Source organism: Nannizzia gypsea, genomic scaffold, assembly GCF_000150975.2.
Source record: "Nannizzia gypsea CBS 118893 supercont1.6 genomic scaffold, whole genome shotgun sequence".
NCBI classification, from domain to species: Eukaryota; Fungi; Ascomycota; class Eurotiomycetes; order Onygenales; family Arthrodermataceae; genus Nannizzia; species Nannizzia gypsea.
The window spans coordinates 1,405,538-1,431,527 of record NW_003345196.1 but is presented as its reverse complement, the minus strand read 5'-3'; the positions used below and the strand labels follow the sequence as shown (position 1 = coordinate 1,431,527).

Genomic DNA, 25,990 nt, shown 5'->3' with positions numbered 1-25,990 from the left:
CTCTCTGCGTCTTGTCTGCTCATCTATTCACTTGCTCTTCCTCGCTTCACCCTAGCCTACCTGTTTTTCTTTTCTTACCTTGCGTCGCTCGTTTTACTCTTCCTTTCCCGGTCGACTCGCCACGGGATAAACGCAAAACGCCTCCTCTTGTACCTGCGCCCGAAAGTTGCTGGTCCGATTTTCGACCTAGAGGAGGAATAATATTAATATTAACGGAGTGGTTTGCGCCTCTCCGTCCTGACGGTGCGGTTGAACGACGACTTAACTATTGCGCAGCACTTTTACAAGAAGAGGGCAAAGACCGCTGGATAGGAGTTGATATACCGGCAACATGGTTTCAGACAAGTATGGTGAACACTCAGAGACAGATGCAGACGTTTTGGAGCTGGGAGAATTATGGTGTTAATTGTTGGGGTTAGGTATATCGGGCTATGTCTCGCCATCGTGTCAACAATGGCCATTGGTGAGTGCCAGCCGAAGAGCTCCCTTTTTCACTTTTGGATCTTGTTCTAACGATATTCTTTGAATAGGCACAAGTTTTGTTATTACTAAAAAGGTCGGTATCAAGGCTGCCTCTTTTTGTTTGTTCTCCATGCTTATCGTAGCGTCCAGGGTTTAATACAAGCGTCGGAACGACATGGCTTCGAAGGAGATGGATTCTCTTATCTGAAGAGCCCCATGTGGTGGGGAGGAATAGTTACATGTTTGTCCTCCTGCTTATGCTCCTATTGATGCAGCAGAGTGTGTACTGACTCGGGAGCCTTACAGTGGTCCTCGGCGAGGTTGCGAATTTCGCCGCATATGCCTTTGCCCCTGCGATCTTAGTGACTCCTCTCGGCGCGCTAAGTGTTTTAATAGGGTCAGTTATACCGGCATTGGCCCCCTATTATATACTTATCCATCAGCTGACATTCAATCTAGAGCTGTTCTGGGAGCATACTTCCTTAATGAGCGGCTTGGAGTCCTGGGAAAACTTGGATGTGCCCTTTCACTGCTCGGCTCGGTTATCATTGTCCTTCATGCGCCTCCAGACCAAGAAATCGGAACTATAGATGAGATCTTACATTATGCGCTTCAGCCAGGTATTTTCCACTATTGACTAACGCTGCTAGCTTTGCACAATACTAACACTGGTCAATTATAGGATTCCTTCTTTACTGTACTTTTGTTGCCATTTTTTCCACTGTGATGATATATCGAGTTTCGCCGAAGTATGGCAAGAAAAACCCTCTTGTTTACATCTCCATCTGTTCCACTGTTGGTTCGGTCTCGGTCATGTCGGTCAAAGCATTCGGAATTGCCGTGAAACTCACCCTGGACGGACATAACCAGTTCACACATCCATCGACCTACGTTTTTGCCATCGTGGTTGTCTGCTGTATATTGACGCAGATGAACTACTTCAACAAGGCCCTGAGCCAATTCTCTACTTCCATGTTTGTCCTTCCTCCATCTAAACTATCCAATGTTTGAGTTTCCTTGCTGACTTGTGAATGTGACAGTGTAAATCCCCTGTACTATGTTACCTTTACCACCGCCACTCTATGCGCCTCTTTTGTCCTCTTCCGCGGATTCAACACGACAGACAAAGTCGCAACGATATCTCTCCTCTGCGGGTTCCTCGTTATCTTCTCTGGCGTCTATCTTCTCAACCTATCCCGGACGGATCCCGATGGCCGTGCTACGGGCCGACCAGATGATGAGGACGCTGTCCCAACTGACGGGATTGCAGGTATACAGACCCGTCGATCGCTGCAGGCACGAAGAAGCATCGACCCGCACCGCCGGAGTTCTTCCAGTATTGCATATTTCAACGGACCAAGTGACAGGGAAGGGCTCATGCGGTCCTACGATCTCGAGAGCGGTGCAGCCTTTGGTCTAGAGGATCTAACGGAAGAGCCTGACGATGACAGTGAAAGCCATAGCCTGCGTCAGACAAATGGCACTACAGAGCGTCGTCCAGATGACCCTATTCCCAACGGGAATGGCACAAAGCCTTGAAAAGAGGACACCGCTTCTGTCCTTCCTTTTGTTACCTTTTTTCTTTTTTCTTGCCTCCGTCCCTGGATTCTTGATATATCTCTTTTATTTACATACCTCCCCAGCACTGGATCGATGCATTTCAGATGACCAACTCCTAGCGCCATCCTCTTCCAACGATTGAAGGCTATAATAATTACCAAAAAAAAAAAAGAACAAACATGAAATCGATCACGAAAGCAACCAGCAAGACGGGAGATAGTAATGACCCTTTCCCTTGTCTTTTTTACCCTTTTACTGTTTCCCTCTACCTCCTCTCTGCTTTATATTTTTTTTGGCTTTTTGGATGGCCTTGATTTGGTTTTTTTTTACCCGCGGATAAGTAAAGACTTTACGCCTGTCCATGTATTATTGGGAATCGGTATTCTTGGGAGGTGTTCATATACACGAAGGCCATTCTCTGGGGCTTCATCTTCTTTTCTTCCTTTTCGGGGCCCCTTGGCCAGATCTATTTCTTCTACTCTCTTCTTGTTGCATGTAGACCTGGCGTTTCGGAGTAGGATGTGTATGCTGAAGGGGAATCAATCTATTCGGTCTGTCTTATCTGTCACTATACATTCTTTTCTCTGTCTGTCTCTCTTTTGGTTCATTACTATCAGCTTACATCGCCCTCCTGGTTATACTGTCTGTTTGTATTGATTGCTGTCCTGAATGTGTCCTCGTACCCCTATTTCCTTCGTCTATATCTACATCTGATAACGACAGGGTCAGGTGACTGGATGCGCCGGCGATTCGATGAGCTTTCTTCTAACGTCGCCAGTTTTTTTACCCATCGAGGATCCGCTTCTCCTTCTCCTTCTTCTTCCCCTCGTTCAGGATGGACGCTGTTCATCTGGCGATGCCTCTGCGGTTTTTTGCGAGCGCACGCCAGTACCGACAGACAAGATGCCTGGCCTGGCGAGAAAGCTGCTCATCATTGCGGCCGTGGACGGCTTGATCCTCCAGCCGTACCATAACAACACCCGCTCATCAGCGAATCTAGTACAAGTCGACTACAAGACACACCACGTCCACTCGCCGGCGAGGGTCTCAAACTACCAGTACAAGAACGACGCATGTCTGGAATCGCATGGCTTGATCGGTTCGTTGGCCTTTGTCACCTTGGGGGGTTGCTTGCGCGCTAGTTAACTAAGTAGTTGGTTTCTATAGGACTGCTTTCCGTAGCATCATACTCGTTCCTGATATCAATCACCCAGCGCCAGCAGGTTGCGCATATTCTAGGGAAACCGATTTTCGTGATCACCGGGGTATCCATTATCCCTTTATCTGGCCAGGCTGAGGCCTCCAAGGCAATCAGACAGGCACAACGAGCATTGGAGGATAGTCCGGATGCCTACGAGCTATCAGATAGCGAGTCGGATAATTCTGAGGACTTCCTCTCTGATGAACACACCAACTTTGATGCTATATCCCCGGAGGGTGACCTGTACCCTCCAGTCGACGAGCCTAGCAACGAAATCAGTATTGCTGAAGATGTTATCAAGAAACGAGGGCGATATGGCAGATTTACAGCAGAGTGGTTTGCCAGGAAAGGTTGGGGCAGCATTGGACTGTCTGATTCCAGGAGACGGTCCCTCATATCGTCCAGTGATGGTTCTACTCACGCGGAGTCCATGGAGCTGAAGAATCTTGGAGCTGATGCTTCTGATGGTCTAGAGCCTAAGGGCGCCAGCGAGAACATGGCTGTGACAGACGCCAGAACCTATGATTTAATGCCCAAGCTGCTAAAATACACCAAAATGATGTTTGGATCCCGGAGCTTCTACTTTTCTTATGACTATGACATTACCAGACGGTTTGGTCCAGTAGATCCAGCTTCAACGCATGTTCCTCTATGTCAGCAGACCAACCCATTGGTAATATATTTCTCCCCTTTGCGGCAAGAGTATGCAGGCTAACAAGCCTGCGTTTCAACAGTACTTTTGGAATAGACACTTGATGAAGCCTTTTATGGATAGTGGGCGTCACACCTTTACCCTTCCGATAATGCAGGGTTTTATCGGACAACAGGAATTTGTTGCTGAAAGAGCTGCACCATCGAGTACCGAAGCTGATGGTCAATCTAATACCGCGGAGGAAGGCAACATCAGCGCCAAAAAGGAGAGTGAAGATGGCTCAGCCGATGGTAGTCGAAATTTTCTTCTCACCTTGATATCACGTCGCTCTGTGTTACGTTCGGGAGTTCGCTATCTTCGCCGCGGTGTCGACGATGATGGCAACTCTGCAAACTCAGTTGAGACAGAACAGATACTGTCAAGTCCTTCGTGGAATCCAGCAGAGAAGGTATACTCGCTGGTTCAGCTACGAGGATCGATACCTCTCTACTTCTCCCAGTCTCCCTATTATTTCAAGCCAGTCCCAATCATGCATCACTCCGCGCAGACCAATCTTGCATCCTTCACGAAGCACTTCCACGATGTCCAGAGAAGATATGGCAAGGTCCATGCTGTCTGTTTGGTAGATAAGCATGGCGTGGAGGTGAACATTGCAGAGACATATGGACGTTATTTGGAAAATTTTAACAAGGCCGAAACATCCGAGGATAAGAAAGTCCCCTACCAGTGGTTTGATTTTCATGCCGAATGCCGTGGAATGAAGTTTGAAAATGTTAGCCGTCTTGTGGACAGGATGTCGGAGACTCTGAAAGATTTCGGTGACACTGTCGTCCTGAACAATGCAGTTGTTCGTAACCAGTCCGGTGTCATAAGAACTAACTGCATGGACTGCTTAGACCGCACCGGTGTCTCGCAGTGTGCATTCGGTCAATGGGCCCTAGAAAAGCAACTCAAGGAAGAAGGCCATTATATTGACCTCCAGGGAAGTGCTGCCACCCAGTGGTTTAACATCCTCTGGGCAGATAATGGGGACGCAATCTCAAAGCAATACTCGTCTACTGCTGCACTAAAGGGAGATTATACCAGGACCCGGAAGCGTGATTACCGTGGTGCCTTGAATGACCTAGGCCTGACCCTGACCCGGTACTATACCAACATTTTTACAGATTACTTCTCCCAGGCTTGTATAGACTATCTGCTTGGAAACGTCACCACTCGGGTCTTTGATGAATTTGAGACAAATCTGCAGAGTGCAGACCCTGGGATATCCATGGAGAAAGCTCGTCAAAGTGCGATTGAGACCAGCTGCCAGATCGTCATCAGCGAGGAGAACGAAGAGTTCATCGGAGGCTGGACGATGCTGAGCCCTCGTCAGCCAAATACCCTGAGGACCCTACCATTTGAACAGACCGTTCTCCTGCTTACCAACGTAGCCGTATATTCCTGCCGGTTTGACTGCAACACGGAGAAGGTCACTTCCTTTGAACGCATCGACCTGACTTCAATCACGGGCATCAAGTATGGAACGTACATCAGCTCCACATTGACCGACGCCCAGAGGGACGAAAAGAGGAACACAGGCCTGGCAATTGCCTACCGTCCAAGCACCAGCAACTCGTTACGAGTCAACACAACCTCCCTACATAGCCTTTTTGCTGAGAAGCCAGAATCCGCCACAGAAAACCAGGATATCATAGACTGGGACCTATCCACTCTCTTCAAAGGCTCAGACAGGTCTTCTACCCACTTCCTCGCCTTCAAATTACCAAACACCTCTTCTGCAGTAGCTAGGACCCCAAAAACCCCGGAAGTCAGCGAGGTTGACGCCGTGCGCGCCATCTGCGAGGAGATTGAACGCATGGTGAACCGAGCCACCCAGTCTTCATCCATTCATGCCGAGCGACCGTCCATCGTCGAGCAGACTCAGATCATCTCATTGGAGAATGCCCGGAGACAGACTGGATACTTTGAACATCTGTTTTTCGATATAAAGAAGCTCGTCTGGGCCTGATAGATACTGATTTGAATTTGCGTTCAGAATCCGTTCACTTGCGTCCCATGCCTTCTTCTACCCTCACCTACTTGCAGCCCCGCACGTCGGCCTCAGCCTTCTGATATATACATAATCACATTAATTGCATCTATAATCTTTGACCTTGAATATCAAGATACATCGGATAGCCCCTTATGTCTATCAAAATATCAAATATCAAATATCAAAATAATAACACTTTTTGGCTTTTCCCATTTCGGGAGGCGGGGACTTTTCTGCCGCCTTCCCCCGCCTTTCCTTTTTCGTCATAATTTTTTTCTGCCCCAAAGAAAAAAAAATGAAATAAAAAATAATAAAAATAAAAATAAAAATAAAAGACACAGAATAAAAACACCAGAGAAGAACAAGAGAGGAAGAAGGAAAACAGAGGAAGAGAAGATATAAATCAAGAAGCTTGCTTGAAGACGCCGGCACAGCCTATCAGCAAAGGCTAACTAGGGATCCCAGGTGAGGTCTTGGCGCGCTGTGTGGTTCCTCTGGCCGCAACAACGCTTTTTATTGCTCGTATACCTTGGTACCTGAAACTAACTGTCTTCTTTGACAGACCTGTTGGTTCCCGCTGCCCGCTATCTTCGAGAGATTGAGAACAAAAAGATATATTCTCGGCTGGTGCTGGTCTCTCTTTTCCTTCTCGCCGGCGTTCTCGACGTTGCCTTTCACCCATCCATCAGCGGGGGTTAGCTGCTTTCTTTGAATACCACTACCAGTTACTCTCCCAGGCCCTATCTCTCTATTATTTGGCTCCGTTTCGCCTCGAAGGCTTCCGTATTCTGCGCGAATATCCAGTATAACTAATTCACGATGGCGTGGCAAGCGGAGGAAAGCACGCTGGCGCAGCTGGCGGGGTATCTCAACGACACCTTGAATGCGCGAGATCAAGCAGTGCGCAAAAACGCAGAGCAGGTGAGATATATTTAGCTTTATATTGTCATTGATTATTTATGTTTCTGAGATGAGAATGGCATTTTTTTAACGTCCATGGCAATATAGATGCTCACACAAGCTACATCTTCTCCCGACTTTGTCAACTACCTATCATTCCTACTACGAACTCCTCAGCCCCCCGCTGCCGTTGGCTTTGATATCAAGGGATACAATGTCGTCCGAGTAGCCGCTGCTATGAACCTGAAGACAAAGATAAAAGTGGCCTACCAGTCGATACCTCCGGATGCTTTAGCATACTTACAAGCAGCAAGCTTGGTAGCCCTAGGAGACGAGTCTGCCCCTGTTGCAAACTCCGCCGGTACAATCATGGCAGAGATGATCAAACAGGGGGGAATGTTAGGATGGCCAACGCTGCTTGAGGAATTAGTCTCGTTGGTAGGGAATGCCTCAGCTTCAGTTCCAAGCCGTACTCAAGAGGCCGCAATGACTGCACTGCAAAGAATATGCGAAGACAACCATCGACTGCTACAAAAAGAGATCCAAGGGCAACAACCCATTCATGCCATTCTGCCTAAAATAATGGAGTTTACTGCGAGCTCTGTACCAAAGGTCAGGACCATGGCTTTATCAACAGCTCACATGTTCATCGCTCACAAATCACCCGCACTCATGCAATCTCTGGATACTTTCCTTCAGTGCTTATTCAAGGTGGCAGAAGATCCTAATACCGACGTTCGGAGGGCTGTCTGTCAAGCCTTTAACCAATTAGCAGAGGTTGCCCCTGAGAAATTAATTCCTTACATTGATGGGCTTGTCAACTATGTACTGATGCAGGAACATAGCCAGGAAGACCCAGAACTGGTGTTAGATGCTTCCGAATTTTGGATAGTTGCTGGAGAAGAGAAACAGCTGAGGTCAGCTTTGACACCATACCTACCAAAGATTATCCCCGTCCTGCTGCAGAATATGGTTTATGACGAAGAAGAGGCCGCTATGATTGCAGGGAAGGCAGACGACGCAGACGAACAGGACAGACCTGAAGATCTAAAACCTCAATTTGCAAAAGCAAAATCTGACCGGTTGACTGGTGGAAAGGAGAGCGAGGATACTTCTAATGGTGAAAAGAAAGCGGCACCTGAATCTGAGGATTCTGATGACGACGATCTGAGCGATGGAGAGATCGAGGACGATCCTGAAGAAGAGTGGACAATAAGAAAGAGCTCTGCCACAGCTCTGGATATTTTCGCAACTGTATATCATCAACCCGTGTTTGAGATTGTTCTCCCATATCTTCGAGAGCACTTGAAGAACATTAGCTGGGCCCATCGCGAAGCTTCAGTACTGGCGCTCGGCGCCATTGCTGATGGGTGTATGCTAACCGTCCAACCACACCTACCGGAGCTCGTTCCATACCTAATATCACTCCTAACGGATCCAGAACCAATCGTGAGAATGATCACTTGTTGGTGTTTGGGTAGATATTCAGGCTGGGCTGCACACCTCGAACCCGCTGAAAAGGCTCGTTTCTTTGAGCCAATGATGGAGGGAATGCTTCACCGTATGTTGGATAATAACAAAAAGGTTCAAGAGGCTGCTGCATCAGGCTTTAGGAGCTTGGAAGAAAAGTCTGGGCCCCATATCATTCCTTACTGCGAACCCATTCTTCGCCAGTTCGTGCTCTGTTTTGACAAGTACAAGGACCGAAACCTAGATGTCCTCTACGACTGTGTACAGACTCTTGCTGAGTGTACAATGTCCGAACTAGCAAAGCCTGCACTAGTGTCTATCCTTATGCCCTGCCTCATCGGAAGATGGAACAAAGCCGCGGATGAATCTCGAGAGATATTTCCACTCCTGGAATGCCTCGGGTACATAGCTAACGCTTACGGACATGCGTTTACACCCTTTGCACCACCGATATTCAGCAGATGCACCAAGTTGATATATAACACCATTATGGAGTGCAACGCGTTAGCTAACGGCCAGACGGTTGAAGAGCCCAACAAGGACTACTTCATCACCTGCTTGGATTTGCTCTCCGCTATTATTCAAGCTATCGACCGCCAAAAAAGCGAGGAACTTGTAGCAAGCACTCAGCCATCCTTCTTCCAACTTCTTGCCTACTGCCTTCAAGATCCATACTATGACGTAGGTATGTCAGCGTATGCAGTCCTTGGTGACTGTGCAATGGTCCTCTTTGAACAGCTACAGCCATACTTGCCTACAATAATGCCTGTACTTCTAAAGCAGCTTGACCTGGACCAATTGGCTGATGAGGACTCATCAACTGGGTTAAGTGGTGGTAAACATGCCTGCTGGGCGTGTGGGGAGATATCCATAAATGCAAAATCCAGCATGGCCCCTTACGCAGAGAACCTCTATACCCTACTATACGCCATTATGATCAACGAAGAGATTCGTGATTCTGTCACCGAGAATGCTGCTATTGCGTTGGGACGTCTAGGAATAGGATGTGCTGAGCAATTAGCTCCTCGCCTAGCGCAGTTTGCACACTCTTTCCTATTAATCATGGCAAACGTAGAGTTTTCAAGAGAGAAGGTGGGTGCCTTCGCAGGATTTAACCAAGTCCTTAAGCAAAACCCCCAGGCACTGGAATCTTGTCTACCCGATTATTTCAGCGCCGTTGCATCAATGACGGACAAACCTTTCCACGCCCCCGAATTTGACGATTTAGATCAGTCCACCAGACAAGTACGTAAATGCCCCTATGTTAAGAAACATTTTATCTTTAGTCTAGGATGATTGAACTAACCCATCTCTTGTAGGTTCTTCAGGGCTACAAGGAGCTGATCCCCGACTTTGCAGGCTTCCTAGGAACCCTGGATCCAAATGTGGCCTGGAGGCTTCAGACAGCCTACCAAATATAATTCGGGCTATACGGTCGTCCGCTCTATTTCACTACCATTCATCTCTTGCATACCATTACGGCCAAGTCATATTATAGGTTATATATTTGTTTCCCGCTTATACTCCCAAAACTGTTTCACGACCTTATTCCCTATCATCCTTTCATCTACTCCTTACCCCACCAACCATCTTTATGACTCTCTTAGCCCCTCTCCATTGATATCCTTTTGTCCTTAAAAATGTAGTATCTGAACCGTCGGTACATAAACCCTTTCTTTCATTTTGCCAGGGCGTCAACAGAAGATGATAGGAAAGGATAGTAATTATCTGCCCTTTTTCAAAATAAGATAAAATTAAAAATGAACCCAGCGAGACAATTACTCTGACGCTCCCGGTCCATGCTAGCAATTACTGATAAAGCTATACAGTACTTGTTTTCCCTCCTTCATTCTTTCAATTTATTCGGAATATTTATTTTAGCAGCCTGACTTCGTAAACTGTCAAGTGTCCGAGGCTCCGTTTCAACCCAATACTTATTTGCTTATGGAGAGAATATATGCATAGACTATCTTTATCTATACCATTAAACGGTTTTCATCACAAGTTCTCTTCACTCGAGGAATATACCTATACTCCGTATTTCCTGAGCCTATTGTGACGTTTAATGCATCAAACCCCCCAGTCTCATCGTACCATCAGTGATCGGCCATTTACAACACCGTTTACTGGCTAGTTACGCAGGCCATGTATTCTCCATGTGCCCGAAATGCACTGATTATACCGTTCTTGACAAGAAATCTCCGATATGTTGTTTCTCACGTACACATGCATGCCCCATAATGTCCCTCCTGTCCAGGGCAGCCATTGAAAGAGCCCTGTCGGTTGAGATTTCATGTCTATCACCTCCAAGGAACCTGCACTTCACCGTAAACAGGAATTGCTCTTGGACAAGGGCTCGCGGGATGGGCATGTGTGATTGGATGTGAACCTCTTCCGGCTCATCTTTTAAAATACTCGGGGTATTTTTATAATTGGCTTCACAAGCATAGATTTTGATCTATGCTGCATCTGAGCGTAGCATTCGAGGTAGCTGATATTGAAATTGCGCCTTGAGGTCAGATAGAGGGTTAAAAAAACCGAGGCAGTTAACGCTGGTCTTTGAGGCCTGCAGAAGGCCGCGAGTCACGGCGAGAAAGGGCGTCCTGCATTCCACGAATACATCTATAACTAACACGCTGACGAAGCACCAGGATAGGTGAAACTTCCTGATATCGTCGTTAAATGCGCTGTGCGGATGAATACATGGCCGATCTCAGTCGATGTAAAAAGCTTGTAAACGACAAATGCGGCCAGGGCTGTCTCTGCCTGTTTGACACACGTCTCACTTGCCTTTTTTGCACATTATTCTGAACAAGCCTATAAAATGGATTGGACCAACATGTTTGCGATCTCGCTTGGTTGGTAGCATTCGTGGGGTTGATCGAGGGGAGTGCTCAGCCCCGGGTAATTCGGTAGAGGGCTTACCAATTTCCTCTTCGAGAATCGAATCGCCAAGTAACTAATGATTGATTGTAACCATACGGAGCACTCCTACCGTGGATGTTTTGTCATGCGGCGGAGAGGACGCGATGGCTCATTAAAACGCCTTAGAAGAGATATGTGTATATTCTGAAATAAAAATGCTAGCCAAGGGAGTCAGCAAGCCACGCCACCACTCCGCCACCCGTGTTATATTGACTTGAACTGGCATATCTTGAGAATGAAAGGAGGCGACTTGAAAAGTGAGTGTTATCAAAGCAACCCAATCCTGAAGGAAAGCAGTTAATCAGAACTTGGCGTTTGAACTGAGATAGGAAGGAAAATGGGAAGGCGGGAGAAGTTCGGATGAAGTATACTGTCCACCTGCGCATGGATTCGCATACATATGTAGAATGGAGTTAGTTATGGTTCATGGCCTTTTTTTCGGGAAGAACTCCTTGGCTAGCCTATGAAAAGCACAAACGATTTAGCGTGAACGCGGTCGCGGACATGAAGTCGCCTGAAAGCTCTTCAGGAAATCAAGTTCATGTCTGGTCCAAGAGGTACGTGGAAGCCGTTTTCGAAACATTAGCCAACCCATGCTAGTTGTTCAGTAAAACAAAGTAACTATTGCGAGCATGTCCTGCGCAAGGCAAGCCAAATCTGGAAGGCTGGGTACTGAGAGGGAGAAATGAAGGCTCATGCTTTCTCATCTGATACAAGTGGGGATAATCATAATTCCAGTCCAAACATTTTATTGGCCACAATGTAAGTACAGTTATGCTGAGAGCAGCTTGTTTGTCCTTCGCCACCGCCCTGTAGGACACGCCCTGCTTATGGGATAGGCTGATGGACCCGTGCGAAGAGAGGTCGCGACGGCTATCAGCAGCAGAGACTCAGAGTTCAACAGTTGTCGATCGAGCTGTTTCCCGTTCCGTGGATGGAAGTATCACTAATATATGTTAACCATCCACAAGGGACGGGCCACACTGCGAATTTACCTCATCTGGCTGACGAGGATGCCCACTTGGTTAAGGATCAAGCTGAGCTAGCCAGAACAGGTGATTGGGGGAATGAGGATTGGAGATTGCGGACGGAGCTCTTCATATGTATATGGAGCAGAAAACATGTGGTACCGAGGACCATAACGTTGTGTTTTATATATAGACGGACCCTGTACATACATATACTCCGTACATATATTCTGACTCACAGATTCGATTTCCTGCAAAATCCCGTCAGCCAGCGGCCACTGTGAAGGAGTTGGATTTCAAGAGTGGAGGTCACGGTTCAACTCGGCCGACTTACCAGAAGTCACTTATATATATAACTCCACCCCAACCTCGATACCAGAGCAAGCTATAATTAAAATATCCCATCCGGTTAATATATGGATGTATACGTATCTGCTGTAGTAACAATGTACCAAGACGCACGTATGCTGTACTGATGAAGGAAGCGAGAGTAACTGTGGTTCAGGGGTTTCTTACATAAGCCACTTAACGCTAAAAATAGGCGTTGCTTGGTCAGCACCGTTATGATTGGACAGGCGGTTGCTCCAGGTCAGCGCGGCAATATTTCCGCGCGCTAAACTGCTTTAGTCGCAGTTTGGGTGGGGCTTCGGTAAAACCGGCAAGGATCCGCTCGTCCCCCACCCAGTGTTCCGGAACGTGCCAAGCGGCCGATCGCGTGGTGCTGCGATGGCCCCTTTGGGAAAATTTAACCGATATACACGCTTGTCATATATAGTTTATATCATTGCAAGCTAAGTTTGTGTGGTGTCTGTTAGTGTTTAGATGGACAGCGCTTGGAAGAAGAAACGTTGAAGCGGCATCCGCTCACCCGCGGCGTTATTTTGGTTTTGTGCTTGCTAGTTGGCAAGCCAGGGCACATTATGGCGCTGCGGATAAGCAGAGCGCTGCCTTGTCGGCTCGGCTTCTTCTTGAGACCGGTGCAAATCTCCCCGAGGTCTATTAGCTAGTTTTATCGTGCCTCTCCTGCATTAGTGGTTGTTCCCATCGAAGTAACTATTTGTCGACATTTCTTTTTTGTATTTTTTGATTCCCGTCAGTCAATTTGGATCGCCGATCGTCAGGAATGAGTTGAATAGCATCTTGGTTCTCCCATGTTGTAGCTACTCCTAATGTAAATTTGCATGCATTGATTGGAATTGCATTTGGCGTTGGATAGAGTATGCATGAAGCGTGTTTATCCTCTGTCCAACTTGGCGTTATTAGGACGGTTCGCTGTTTGCAACGGTTGGCTGAAGATGGTCTCAATTTGTAAAACCATCGTCACGCCCAACCAGGGGTGGCTGTCGATGTAGTGTCCTGTCCAACGTGGCGATTCAAGCGCATGGGGATGTACGGGGTATGCTGAGAGAGGACAGAGTATCTTCTGAGGTAGCACAGTTTTCCCCTGGCTGATACGGTGCACATCAGTTATGCATCTTCGCTTGATCGTCGACCTATATAGTACGTACAGAGTACTCCGTATGGTTAACCTGTCCTTCGCACGGCTGCTATGCGAGGTGGAGACGGGAGGCTCTTCTGCCGTGGAGATGTTCTTGCGTCCTCGTTCTATTCTTAGCCGGGTGAACTAGTGCCATGAGGTTGCACCCACCTGGAGATGTGTGGGCATTTGTGTATGTGCATGACGGGATGGGTACATATAGCATTACGAAACACCCGGAGAACGCGGAGATCATACAAGTCTAGTGCGGACTGCAATCCACACCGACTGCGACTTTGCTTTGAGAGAAAAAAAGACACAACCTTTACCTTCCTTTCTATAGAGTAGCTTCGATATCCCTCGCAGAGACCAACTTCAGACTTAGACTGAGACTCGATCCAGAGAAGTCTCAGTCTCAAGCGGTTATCTGCGTAAGTATGTTTTGTTCTCCTTTTGCTGTGGGAGCAGGTTTCCGCCTCTACTTCAAGGTAAGAAAAAGGAACTTGGGTCAGCCAAGCCTATACTCTGGACTTTTATATCTGTGGTAAGCCTCCCCCCCTCCAACCGTAACAAAGGGTGGCTCGGGATGCGGGTGAAGGTTCTCCTGCGGAGGGAGGCTGATGTTAAAAATAAAACTGTGACGCACATGGCGTTGGATGGTTGCATCCCAAGAAGCGAGGTTGGAATGTAACACAATCAGTGTTTCTGAAGTAGAAGGGCAGACTGATAGACTCATAAGCGGTGCTAATATGAGTACCATGTTTTGAAGGTAAAACGAACAAGAGATGACTTCTTGCTTGAGGTTAGTGGGAGTAGATCAAATACAGCAAGAGGAAAAGTGCATGGAATCTCCAACCTTTGCAGAAATAAGTAAGGTGGTCATTTCAAGTTGTTTTAGCTTCCAACCTTATGTGACTGCCTTACGGCCCACACCTTCACCAGCCTAGCTGCTTCGAGCATTAGCAAGTTATAGCAAATCCTGGCGTGAAGAAAGGCGGAACAGGGCTATCTCCTTTTTCTTCGCTAGCTAACCCTTTTTCCTCGGCAGCGTGCAGCATGGAAGGACGGTAAACTATGTAATCCAGATATGAAAGATAGTTAGACATCACCCTTGCCTTACATTTGCGCGGCAGTTCGTTTTACAAGTCGCCTTATCCGCGGCCTGTTGTCGAGAAATTGGGCATGCCTACGGAGTACTCCTGCGATGGTTGCAAAGAGTGGAGATAAAAATAGTATGGGGATAGCCGCAGGCTGTCATAAATAACATAGTTTCTTACCAACAGCAACCAGCTCCAGCTGTCCGCACGAGCGGGAGGGCCACACCATTAACCCACAGCGCCATGGTATTGGGAGATTTCAGGACCTTCGGAAGGGCCTGGGCTGGCTGATAGGTGGCTTGCTCTGTGCAACGTAAAAGTATCAGCTTTTGGAAGTACACATCCATCCCCACTGCCCATAGTTCCGCTTGTCTGTCATTGGTACTCTGGTTTGATTCCCCACAGAGACTTTCTTGGACAATTTAGCACTTGGCTCACTTGCATGGTCTGTGTTGATGAAAGAGAGAAAAGAAAAGTTTGTTGGGTGGTAAGTAATATTGTTTTGTTTAAGATGACAAGGCGAAAACTGTTTGGTTCCCCTCAGCCGACCCAGTCGGCTATCAAACCTTCACATGCGCCTTGTACGTGGAGGTTGTTTGTCAGCCTATCATTATTCCTATGGTTGGCTTCTCGTGAGAAGCCACCCTTGTACGGAGTACTCTGTACGCTTTTCGCTATCAACTTCAGGGTTCACATGTTCCGCACAAGAGGAAGTACAATATTAAGGATATGGCCTGTTGATAATTCGTACTTGGAGGTCTAAGAACCTAACCTATATTCCGTACGGATTATATCAGTGGAATTTGTTGATGGAAATCCACGTGTGCGTCACATAGAAATCGGCGCACACAAATGACATACATCGAAACGTGGTATTCCACCTTGTTGAAAAAGGAACAAATGGGAAAAGACGATGCTGGAAATTAAGTTGGTAACGTGGCTGGGGGTTTTGGGCTGCCAGACGAACTGTCGCTGGCTAGAATGCAGCAGATGCAGGTAGTACAAATAAAGAAGCGGGTATATCGTTGAAATACGAAAGCCTTCCTCAAGGGGAATTTCCCATGAAGGAGTATAGAAAAGGGGGGAAGCCTTCTAAAAAAAGCTTCTTCTTCGTATATGAAGATCGTTCTTGAGGATTCTTGCTCTCCACAGTCGAGGAATGGGAGCAGTCATGCCTTCAATCTTTGGTGAGTGAAGATGGTTGAATGGAAGAGACGCCGTTGTTTGTGCCCATAACTACAACAATACACATGCTCGGCAGTGATTTCAATGCAACGCGGAATGATGTGACTCCTGCCGGGTCACCGGCATTGGCCCTTACGCAATCAAGCTGAAGTTGTGCAGCCATCCTTATTATTTCGTCGTAAGCAGAAGCCCAATCCGTCGATTTTCACCGCCGCTCTGAGCAGACAAGTTTTGTTAGGCCAGCACCGCTCAGAATCGATTGGTCAGGAGCGGCTAATGTTGAGCTTGACATACGCCCGAGAAACCCTTGCTGCTTTTCGTCTCTGCTTTTTTTCTTTCTTTCTTTTTATTTCTTTTTTTTTGCCCTTCGTAGTATTTTGCAATCTCACAGCTCGGTGTGAATCATTCCGGTCGTAGAATCGGGCCGTTTTTCGCCCTTGCTCATGCTTGCGCATTTTGCCCAGATAAGATTGAACACTCATACATGTGTGTGTTATAAGTTCCTCGAAATGTTGATACAAGGCTGATGTACTAAAAGGAATGGTCCAATCAGTGCAGGTTTTCTCAATCTTAAACTTTCCCTATCGGGCAAGTTTGCAGTTTACAAATCAATCACAGCTCGTATAGCAATTTCCATATCAGGAAAACTACGGCCGCTAACAAAGCAACAGCTGGAATCTTAAATTTTCTTTTCAGCAGGTTGACATGGAGTCGATGCAAGGGGACTTGATGGAAAAGAAAAGAAAGGCATCATGGCTCTTGGAAGTCTCAGTCCAGTCACCATCAACAATGTTTCTTTGTCACCTTTTCTGTGAAAAGCACTGTTGTCATGTGGATCGACGATGATAGCAGAATTCCTATTGTGATTTCCTTTCGCATGGCAGGGAGGAGCCATGTTTCTTGACAGGCAACCCGTTGGCATCTTCCTGGTCGCATCCGGATGCATCGACCCAGCATTCGCTGTATCGGAGCCCTCGCGGTCCCGCGTCCCTCCTCGTTCCGCAAGATCCAATCCCATGGGTCGATTCGCTTATTCCTGATCGTGGTCAAAGAAACAGGTGCCTGTTGGAGAAACGGGATGACGGGCCTTGGTTGCCACGCACGTAACAGTCGCACAGTCTCGTCTCGCGACGGGCAGGCTCCAGAAGATAATAATAGTTCCCTCATGCACACATGAAACACGTTAAACTTGGAAAACTTTGCGCTAGCTAAGCGGCTAGGGAGCAGGGATGCTCTTCATCTCCTGAATTCAGGCAGACAGGATATCATCTGATGGGCAGGCTTGCTTGCAAACAAGCCACCACCTTGTTTTGTTTTCTCTTCTCTTCTCTCGGCGTTGCTTTTTTCCCCTTTTCCTTCTCCTGTTCTATCAGCTTCGAAGCGGCATACTACTGCAGGAATTGACATCGCAATGGGAGGAAAGGAGCTGTCAGGACTCCCGTCTTCAGTCCTGTTGATAATTCTGTGCTCTGTGGCTGTTTACCATGAAAACGAAGAAGAAGTTCGACGTCCAAATAACAAATGCCGACTTCCGAAATAGGCAATGATTAGTCAGCAGTATCATTTTGTTTTGACGACTTTCCATCAAATTCAACTTCTCCTACTCCGTCCATATCAAAAACATCGGCACCAACAACAGATACGCACCATCGGCTCCGTGTCCAAAGGGCTGTTCAAGTGCGACGACACAAGAATGTCGATCACTTCACGGGCTGGATGTAAGAGCTCAATGGTGTGGAAACTTGATCGGGGTCCTTGAAGGGCCCGTCCCGTGCAAACCCTGCCCTTGATTATGCGGAGGGCTGGGAACACCAGTACGGAGTATCAGAGATTGGAGGGTAATGTTCATATCTGTTCATGCACATTTTCCGTCTCATTCCCTTCGACCTTATCTCTTTTTTCATTTTCTCTTTCTTGTAATTTCTGCTATATGTATTTGAATATATATGAAACAGCGGATAATTCCCCTAACCTATTTTTAAATCCTCCTGCTGACTGGTATTGTAAGGCACAATAAGAGAGCGTTGCCGTGGTTATTGCGAGAGCTCCTTTGCATGTTCGCCAGCGCGAAGTTGCAGATCAACTGGTTTTGCTGCTGTGACAGGCGTTCACAAGGCTCCTCTCCCTCAACTGAGTTGTCTGGTCCGTCACACTAAGGGACGCTTATCAACTAAAGCCTGGGATTACCTCACTTAATCCTCCCAAGAGCCGCTACCAGCGTTCATCATGGCTGAAGTTTCAAGTTTGAGGAGAATGTTAAAAAATTAGTTACACCGCTAATACAAAACTAGTAACATCGCGGGTCACGGTGACTGGCCGTGCGCCGAAGGTAGCAGAAGCTTCTGCTCAGCGGTTCATCCCTTTCTTCCCTTCTCCTCCGAAGCGATGGCGGCCTTCTGGGGGAGAGAGGGGGAACCTGACTTTCGATACTGTCAACTTCACTTCCGCTGGAGTTGATTCTTCCCGACTCGCCGGCGCTGAACTCTGTCTCTTTCCCACCTTCTCGTTTTGTACTACTCCCTCCCCCCATAGCCGACAATGTGGATAAGATCTTGTTCTCCACGCTTGACAAGAGATCGATGTCCACAACACGGCAGCTTTTTGTTGTTAAAATGGCCTCTCTTTTTTTACCTCCTTTCCCAGCTGCTGAGCTGACAAGACCCAGGGTTCATCTTCCCTGACAGATCGGCCTTTCTTTTCCACACATAACTGTCTAGGATCCCTCGAAGCCAACCATGCAGTCCAGCAGGCCAGCTGACCATGGTCGGCCGGCCGGTCGGTATCGGTATTTTTCCCGTTCTGTACTCCATGTTCTCCGTCCATACGCCGTCACCTAATTCACCCCGGCCTTTTCTGCCCTTTTTTCTTTTGCATTATCACTTCTGACTTTTCCCATTTTCTTTTTCTCTCCTTTTTTTTGTTTTTAAATTCCTTTTGCATTTACGGAGTGGTTATTTTTGCTTGCGTCTCGTTTGTTTTTCTTCGTCCTTGCTTTTTTTCCTCTTTTTTTGCTCCCTTGCTTTTGTCATGTATATCAACTAACTTACCTTGTCACAGATTTGGCGGATGCCACATGGTAACTAAGCAAGTGCATGCCTTTGGGCGCAGAAGGATGGCGGAATCCTTGTACGCCTCTCAGCCAAACGCCTGTTTTGCACACTTCTCCGTTTCTTTTTAGGATCCATCCCCATACTGATTACATCTGGCTCAAATCTTAATTCGAATTCCGTGGCTCCCATGCTACTACGATGTTTATGTTCACAGTGTGATAGTCAAGGTCTTCACACAAGAGAAGACGCCGTCCCCTGCCTCTGAGATCCTCCTATTCTCATTTCCCTCCAATGGTTGCTCCCGCCGCCCGAACTTTCCTGTACTTTCCCTCTTCCCCCCTTTTTAGACGTCCCAAACGTTTTAACGTCTTGGTTATTTCTCTTCCGCCTGATAAACTTTCGCCTCTCCATCCTCTCCGTGCCTTGTCTTTCCACCCCAGCCTGGCTTTGGATCTCTTCTCTGGTCTATAGCCCAACTCGACCTAGCGTCCTCCCCACCCATGCGTCTGACTTGTGTCTGTTTAAGCTCCGCTTTCTTCTTCTCCCTCTTCTCCCTCTGCAGGCCTGTAAGCTTGCTTTTTTGTTTCTTTTTTATTTTTACTCTTCTTCTCCTCCCTCTTTTCTTTTCGTTCTTTAGTTCCTTTTTTTCCTCTTCTCATTTTTGCTTTTGCTCTTCTGTCATACCCATTGCTGAAGTATATATCTTGACCCTGACCAGGATCATTCCGCAGAAGAAAAAAGAGGGTCCCTATTCATCCGATACCCTTGACATTTATTTTTATAGGCTTGGGGTGGTGTTCCATGCTTTCCCTTTCTTCATATTTATCCATACAGATACCTTGTTCTGCATCAATTTTCTTCGATCTTCATCTTCATACCCTTCATCAATTAACCTCGTCTCAGCCGTTGCTCGCCAGCTCGTGTTTAAGCCTCGTTGATATATAAGCAGCAGGGTGAAATACACGGGGTACCGGAATTCCCCATTTATACCCAAGGGAGAACCCCTTACAATCTTCGACTTGACCAGTGAAGAAACAAAAGGGACCCGAGCATCCGAGAAGAGAACCAGCTTGTTGGAAGAGGCACCGACGGTGTGATTTTTAATCCCCTTTGGAGCTTTGCTACAGACTACGTTTACAGACGTAGCGGCAGCGAAAAGTCCCAACACCGCGCGGGATACTCAAAACGTCAACCTTCTAAAACGCCTGTGACACTTTGAAAAGGCCCAGAGATCTAAACCAGCCCGCTCCGCGTCTCCTCTATCACGACGGCCCTGTTTCTATTTTTATACCTGGTCCCTTTAATTGAAATAATCTTCTCCCAACTACGATATATCTCGTATTGCCTACCCTTCTTTTATATACCTTGATTCAACCTCCTCTTGCTGTCTACAATCAACTCGCGCTCTTATACCATATTCAGCTTCCAAAACATACCTTCAATAATCACCAACGACCCGACCACCCTTACTTCCTAATCCCATCATCTATTCACAATGGCTGGCCCTGGTGGTGGACCTCCTCGCAAGAGCCATACCAAGTCGAGAAAGGGTTGCAAAACTTGCAAGAGAAGACACATTCGTTGTGATGAGACCATGCCGCAATGGTAAGCTTTAGTCTGGTTTCTTGGACTTGCTCATAATACTGACTTTAGCAATTTAGCCGAAACTGCACCAAGCATAACTGCAGATGTGATTACATGGATAATGTTCTCGCTCATGATGCCACCAACAATGCCAGAAGCCCGGATCTCCTCATGTCTCCAGAGATTGAGCTAGAGATTCAGAACTGGCAAAAGTCCGGGAATCCACCTTTTCCTGAACTACAGCTTAGCACACGAGCTTATTGGTATAAGTTCTCTCGCACGGATCTACGACTCATTCACCATATTGCAGGTCTGTCGATTGACCTGCACCGAAGAGGCTACAGTAACTGTACTGTCTGGGCCCAGAAGATGCCTATGTAAGTTCCTCATAGTTGAAAGCGCAGCTTTTTCCTTGAATGTACTTTCTAATTCTACGCTAGCTTCCTTACTATTGCCCTATCCAACGACTTCGTTATGAGTTCTATTCTGGCGCTCTCAGCTTCACATATTGCCTGGATGACCCAGAATCAAGACACTGAGAATCTTGCCTACCATCACCGAGGTGTTGCCATCAAGGGCCTTCAAGAGGCCATTAGTTCGTTCTCACGCGAAAACTCGGACGCAATTCTCGCCTCATCCTTGCTCTTGTCATGGCAATCCACTGAATGGTACGTAATATTATATATGGTTGAATATATAGTTCGCAGTTTTAGCTAACTGCTTGACTACAGGCGAGGTTGGGCATCTCTTCAGCAAGGAGTTTCAACAGTAAGACATCAGCCCATATCCCTACTCGTCCAATTTCGACCGGCCAAATTTTTTAACAGTTTATCATTTTAATAGGTTTTGAACTCGATGGAAGCTTGGTGGAAGGAAGAGTCCGAACTAGCCAGATTTATGGATGGTCAACGAGCATTTCGAAGTGCCCGAACTCCCCTAACCCCAACCTACCCGGGCAGCATGGGGCATTTCCCGAACGAAGACATCATGAGGTTGGATAGAGTTATCGTCAACCTACAGAACATCCACCAGCGGATTTCTCATAACCAAGAACATTTCCGCAGGATAACGGACCTACTCGCATTCACTCAACGGTTGCGAGACGAGCTACCCATCCAGTCACCAGAGAAGGCTTTCGAAAGGCTTCAGCCTCTGCGTATCTGGCTTTTTTGGCTTCCTTCGGCAATGTTGCGAGGTGGAGAAACAGATCTCGGGGCTCTTTCCGTACTCTCTCAGTTCTTCGGCGTCGCCCTCGCGTTGGAGCCACTTTTCCCAGAGTTCGGCGGATCATATCTCGGCTCTATGGCTGTCAACCAAATCGAGGAGATTAGACGAATCCTATACCACAGACGTGCCGCAAACCCCTTTGCACCCGAGATCCAACTTGCTCTCAGCTTGATGGATCTTCCAGCAGAAACAGTAGCTGAGTACCGCAGTCGCCTTCAGTGGTCACCAAGATCATCCTTCGATGGATACCCTACGGGATCACACAGCCCATATCACCATGCGCTTCCAACTCCCCATCTGCCTCACCTCCCAGCTACATCTGCGGCTATAGTCAGTCCTACCACCACTGCCTACCCTGCATATACCACCTCGCCGCTTCATTCGCCCATGACACCAGCCATCGTCGGTTCGCCATACCAAATGTCGAATGCGATGCTTCACTCACGACGCCATTCTCAAGTATACCCATCGCCCACCCTTCACCATGATCCGGTAGAGGATCGTATTCCCGAATATAAGCAGCCAGAACAACCTGCGATGTTCAATCCTGCTTATCTCGGAAATCTTATCAACGGGGGCCCGACAATCGGGACGGATTACCATGATTCCCCCCCAGTTACTGTAACAGGAGGGTTGGTCGCTCCGGAACTCTGCTGGACTTGATACTAGATATACACCCGTCTACGTTATCAAGCCCATTTGCACATGCACAAGACATACCCTCAGCCCGCTGTGATTTGAAGCGCAAATTGAGAACACATAGCCCAAACAAAACAAATGTAACCTCCAAAAACAACAAATCTGCCCTCTTCCCCTACCCACTATTTTCACTTCTTGTACAGACATTTTCTCCAATTCCTTTCTTCCCCTTCCCCTATCGCTCGGCTATTGTTCACAAACCCGTCTATTCGTCGCTCTCCTGCAAACACAGGGAAAAAAACGGTCCGGCTGAGGTTCATATTCTTACTTCTTTCCTCTTGGAAATCTCCAGGCACCACCACCTCCATCCTCAACACCACCATCGCGCCAATTCTTCTACCACCAACATTGCCACACCACCCACATCCGCACCGAGACCGGCAAATACCCTCTAGACTTGCTTTCGCCTATAAAATACCCTTGTTATTTCTTGCCATTCAATATTCGATGATTTGACGACTTATCCGAAACCGTGTGATGGGATATATATAAAAGGGCCAGAGGACGAATGGAAAGCATCGGCTTATCATTCAATGACAAGGGCATTTGGCGAATTAATTTTCATAATGTGTCGTTTCTTTTTACTTCTCTTCTTACCACTGTACAGCGTTTTATACCGGTTCACACTTTTCACTAGGGGATCTTCGTTGGTTCGATCGTTTAGATTGGGGCTCTTCACTTCTTGATCCATATTTATTAATTTTATTTTTACATATTTATTCACATACGCTTTATTAGTGACATCTTTTTCTTGCCTAATCTCCTCGTTCTACATGATCGACTCCCAAACTGGTTTTCTTTAAAGTGGCTAGCCAGGGGATGGGTTTACTCCCCAAGGGTCATTCAAGTATCCTTAGCAAAATCAATTATTAATGATGGTACTATCCAAGCCGGTTTGACCGTCTGATCTCCGTCCGTTTGTTCGTTGCTTTCTTAGCATCTTCTATCCACTTGTCATATTCCTCCGTGCCCTGCTTTAGCTTCATGCCCACGACCCCTTTCAGAAGCTGTCCCGTAAAGTCAATGAAATTACATTTTCTCAGTGAATTCTCCCATGCCCAATTTTCTCTCTTTCTCTTCTCTCTATCCAGCATCTCTTCATCCCCGATCTCTTGTGCATGTATCCTCAAGTCTCTCACAACAGCCATAAGATTGAATCGAATCTCACCTTCGGGGTACCGCCCGATTCGTCGTTGAAGAACATCAATAACCTTCTCCGGGAATTCTTCTGAGCTGCAGGGCCCATGAGTTATTGGATGTGGCTGTAGTCCGTCTAGCTCGTACAGCTTACCGCCAAAGGGAAGGTAAGCGATAAAATGGTATAGTTCGGCGTCTTCTTCTGATGGGGGCGGGCGCGAGGTTTCGTCAACAAATGGCGACGAGCGAGCGAATAGATTATGGGCGCTACGGATCCGGGCTGAATTACTCAGAGTCTCACCTCTGAGGTCAGGGGGGAATCCGGTAGTAAACTCTTTGAAAGAACGTAGCTCAGAGCCAATGTCGATTCCACTTATAGATGTTGATGGGTTGTCTTGGTTGAGTATCACGGACAGAACTGCTTGTGTGCCGCAGGCGTTCTGTATCGTCTGAGCAGCAAAGAAAAGGCCATCCTCAATGGCTTCCGGGTCGTATTTCCCATCTTGAGGATTGGACGCGTTGCGCGATTGCCCACTAACCCATTTGAACAGGAATATAACGCCATATACAGGGCTATATGTCCATATAAATCAGCAAAAATGAACCATGTCTAATAGTTAGACGCCACTTAGTTATAGACTTGGGGGGGATTATCGACCTTAACGAGCGTATTGTGTCAGCGTCTAAAGATATCAATTCTTCAAACTGAACGTCCTGAACCCCGAGATTCTCTACCAGCGCAGTAAACACCCCCTAGAACCAACCTGTCAATATGCGACACAAAATCTTGGGATCACAGTTACCGAACAAACACACCTCATCTGACTCAATGGTGCTCCATCCCCCAGTCTCTTCGGACATGTCGATTCAACCTCGCAGCCTTGTTAGCGCTAAATTGTAATTTCTCTATAACCCTTCCTGCATATATATTATGGCCGCTACCTGAAGAGTCCGCGAAATGCGCCGAGTCGTTGCAGTCGCGACCTTTTGATAATCTGGTAGTTTTGATGTCCAAACACTGCAAACTCTGTAAACACTGCAAACTTCGGACTAAATTTATCCCGTCTTCCGATGCCGCATAAAAATGGAATCCGCGAGTTTGTCTTGCATCTACAGCACGCAAGATGTTGGATGTTTTCAATTCTCGTATTCTTTTTGGCGCAAGCGAAACAGTTCGATCTACACATAATGAAGGCGGAGAAAACTTGAAAAAAGGGCTTTGGTAAGAATCAAGTTTATGGAGATCTTTCACTGCTATATGTACAGACCCAAAACTCCAGCCATGTATATACAAAGAGGACCCATATTGATACAGCACCATGCGCCAGAAGCCCATAGCTTAGATAGAAGTGTAGTCTGTGAGATACAAGATACCGGCCTCCAGCATCCACCAAGATGTGAGCTCATGAGCAAACTTCAGGATCGGGGTTTCCAGGGGCATCGGAGCTTTCAGATCACTGGATTGCCACATCGCCGTCTGCGTCTTGAAGGTGATTTGGCCGCCGTTTCTTTCAAATGTGGTCACCAGCCGGCCGCGGATCTGGTTAAGTTCCATCGCAAATTCGACCCTGTTTTGCTCCCGGAACACGACGGTGTATGCGGCACAGACAACATCACCGGGTTCGAAATTAAGCCTCTGAATGTGAGATGCTTTGAAGGTCTTGCGGGCGTGCTGGTCACAATTGAGGCTTAAAGCATAGGCCTGTGGAAAGCGCGAGAAGGCCGTCATATTTCGTCGTAGATACCGGGTAAGTATCTCATCCTCGCTGAGCGCTGGGGATATATTAATACTCAAGGTAGAGAGTGAAGCCACATCGTAAAGGGCGCGAGTTTTGCTAGCAGCATCCTTGTTCAGGGCAGATTCCGGCATCGACTTGATATCTTGAAGCGGCGTGTCTGCCAGCGATCCTCTTATTGTGGAATGACGGACTTTGCGGCCCAGCCGGTCGTGGTGATATAGGAGGAAAGCAGCTGGTGCGCCAACGATAACAAGGACCGCAGCAGCAGCCGTCAACGCCCTTGGGTAGCGCTCGAAAGCCTGCGAAATGGCGGACATCCCATCTTTGGTGAAGAACTGCATCGTGATCCGGGTGGGTATGGCTGATAATCAATGAAGTACTCTGTACGGAGTAGATGCTGGTGAAAGCGAAGTTCTATCGATCCGAGCTTTCTGTGGCCAAAGATGATGCTATTATTTATAGTGACGCTTCGGCAGCATAGCATAAAGTTATGCATGGTTTATGCAGGTGATGCAGAACTAATGGTTAATTATGTATAGCATAGATCTACTCTGTAGTTAGGATTCGTTCTCGATGACAGCCAGGTAGGTATCTTACCTAGATAGCATACGGCCTAGACCTC

The 25,990-nt window shown here is 47.2% G+C and overlaps 9 protein-coding genes across 9 annotated transcripts; 4 read left to right on the top strand and 5 right to left on the bottom strand.

The window, feature by feature from the left end:
- Positions 1-453: 453 nt before the first annotated feature.
- MGYG_07145 (ichthyin) lies at positions 454-2,001 on the top strand (the record flags this gene model as incomplete). The annotated part of the gene is made up of 7 exons (XM_003171098.1): positions 454-463; positions 531-556; positions 613-703; positions 769-859; positions 922-1,082; positions 1,145-1,436; positions 1,503-2,001. The coding sequence occupies 7 exons, from the start codon at positions 454-456 to the stop codon at positions 1,999-2,001; spliced, it is 1,170 nt and encodes a 389-aa protein (XP_003171146.1).
- Positions 2,002-2,925: 924 nt separating this feature from the next.
- Positions 2,926-5,886, top strand: MGYG_07144 (secretory defect recessive suppressor; the record flags this gene model as incomplete). Its single annotated transcript, XM_003171097.1, has 3 exons — positions 2,926-3,121; positions 3,190-3,896; positions 3,958-5,886. 3 exons carry the CDS (start codon positions 2,926-2,928, stop codon positions 5,884-5,886), a joined length of 2,832 nt encoding a protein of 943 aa, XP_003171145.1.
- An 843-nt stretch (positions 5,887-6,729) lies between these two features.
- Positions 6,730-9,701, top strand: MGYG_07143 (importin subunit beta-2; the record flags this gene model as incomplete). The annotated part of the gene is made up of 3 exons (XM_003171096.1): positions 6,730-6,831; positions 6,919-9,525; positions 9,600-9,701. The coding sequence occupies 3 exons, from the start codon at positions 6,730-6,732 to the stop codon at positions 9,699-9,701; spliced, it is 2,811 nt and encodes a 936-aa protein (XP_003171144.1).
- A 3,706-nt stretch (positions 9,702-13,407) lies between these two features.
- On the bottom strand, positions 13,408-14,992 carry MGYG_07142 (hypothetical protein; the record flags this gene model as incomplete). The annotated part of the gene is made up of 7 exons (XM_003171095.1): positions 13,408-13,621; positions 13,682-13,797; positions 13,980-14,131; positions 14,297-14,446; positions 14,575-14,593; positions 14,683-14,722; positions 14,928-14,992. 7 exons carry the CDS (start codon positions 14,990-14,992, stop codon positions 13,408-13,410), a joined length of 756 nt encoding a protein of 251 aa, XP_003171143.1.
- A 932-nt stretch (positions 14,993-15,924) lies between these two features.
- On the bottom strand, positions 15,925-16,377 carry MGYG_07141 (hypothetical protein; the record flags this gene model as incomplete). The annotated part of the gene is made up of 2 exons (XM_003171094.1): positions 15,925-16,096; positions 16,322-16,377. The coding sequence occupies 2 exons, from the start codon at positions 16,375-16,377 to the stop codon at positions 15,925-15,927; spliced, it is 228 nt and encodes a 75-aa protein (XP_003171142.1).
- A 1,842-nt stretch (positions 16,378-18,219) lies between these two features.
- On the bottom strand, positions 18,220-18,755 carry MGYG_07140 (hypothetical protein; the record flags this gene model as incomplete). Its single annotated transcript, XM_003171093.1, has 2 exons — positions 18,220-18,529; positions 18,589-18,755. 2 exons carry the CDS (start codon positions 18,753-18,755, stop codon positions 18,220-18,222), a joined length of 477 nt encoding a protein of 158 aa, XP_003171141.1.
- A 1,722-nt stretch (positions 18,756-20,477) lies between these two features.
- On the top strand, positions 20,478-22,456 carry MGYG_07139 (hypothetical protein; the record flags this gene model as incomplete). The annotated part of the gene is made up of 5 exons (XM_003171092.1): positions 20,478-20,587; positions 20,644-20,943; positions 21,007-21,234; positions 21,298-21,334; positions 21,410-22,456. The coding sequence occupies 5 exons, from the start codon at positions 20,478-20,480 to the stop codon at positions 22,454-22,456; spliced, it is 1,722 nt and encodes a 573-aa protein (XP_003171140.1).
- A 917-nt stretch (positions 22,457-23,373) lies between these two features.
- MGYG_07138 (ubiquitin carboxyl-terminal hydrolase 2) lies at positions 23,374-24,490 on the bottom strand (the record flags this gene model as incomplete). Its single annotated transcript, XM_003171091.1, has 3 exons — positions 23,374-24,202; positions 24,288-24,382; positions 24,446-24,490. The coding sequence occupies 3 exons, from the start codon at positions 24,488-24,490 to the stop codon at positions 23,374-23,376; spliced, it is 969 nt and encodes a 322-aa protein (XP_003171139.1).
- A 478-nt stretch (positions 24,491-24,968) lies between these two features.
- MGYG_07137 (hypothetical protein) lies at positions 24,969-25,709 on the bottom strand (the record flags this gene model as incomplete). The annotated part of the gene is made up of 1 exon (XM_003171090.1): positions 24,969-25,709. One exon carries the CDS (start codon positions 25,707-25,709, stop codon positions 24,969-24,971), a length of 741 nt encoding a protein of 246 aa, XP_003171138.1.
- Between the last annotated feature and the right edge of the window lie 281 nt (positions 25,710-25,990).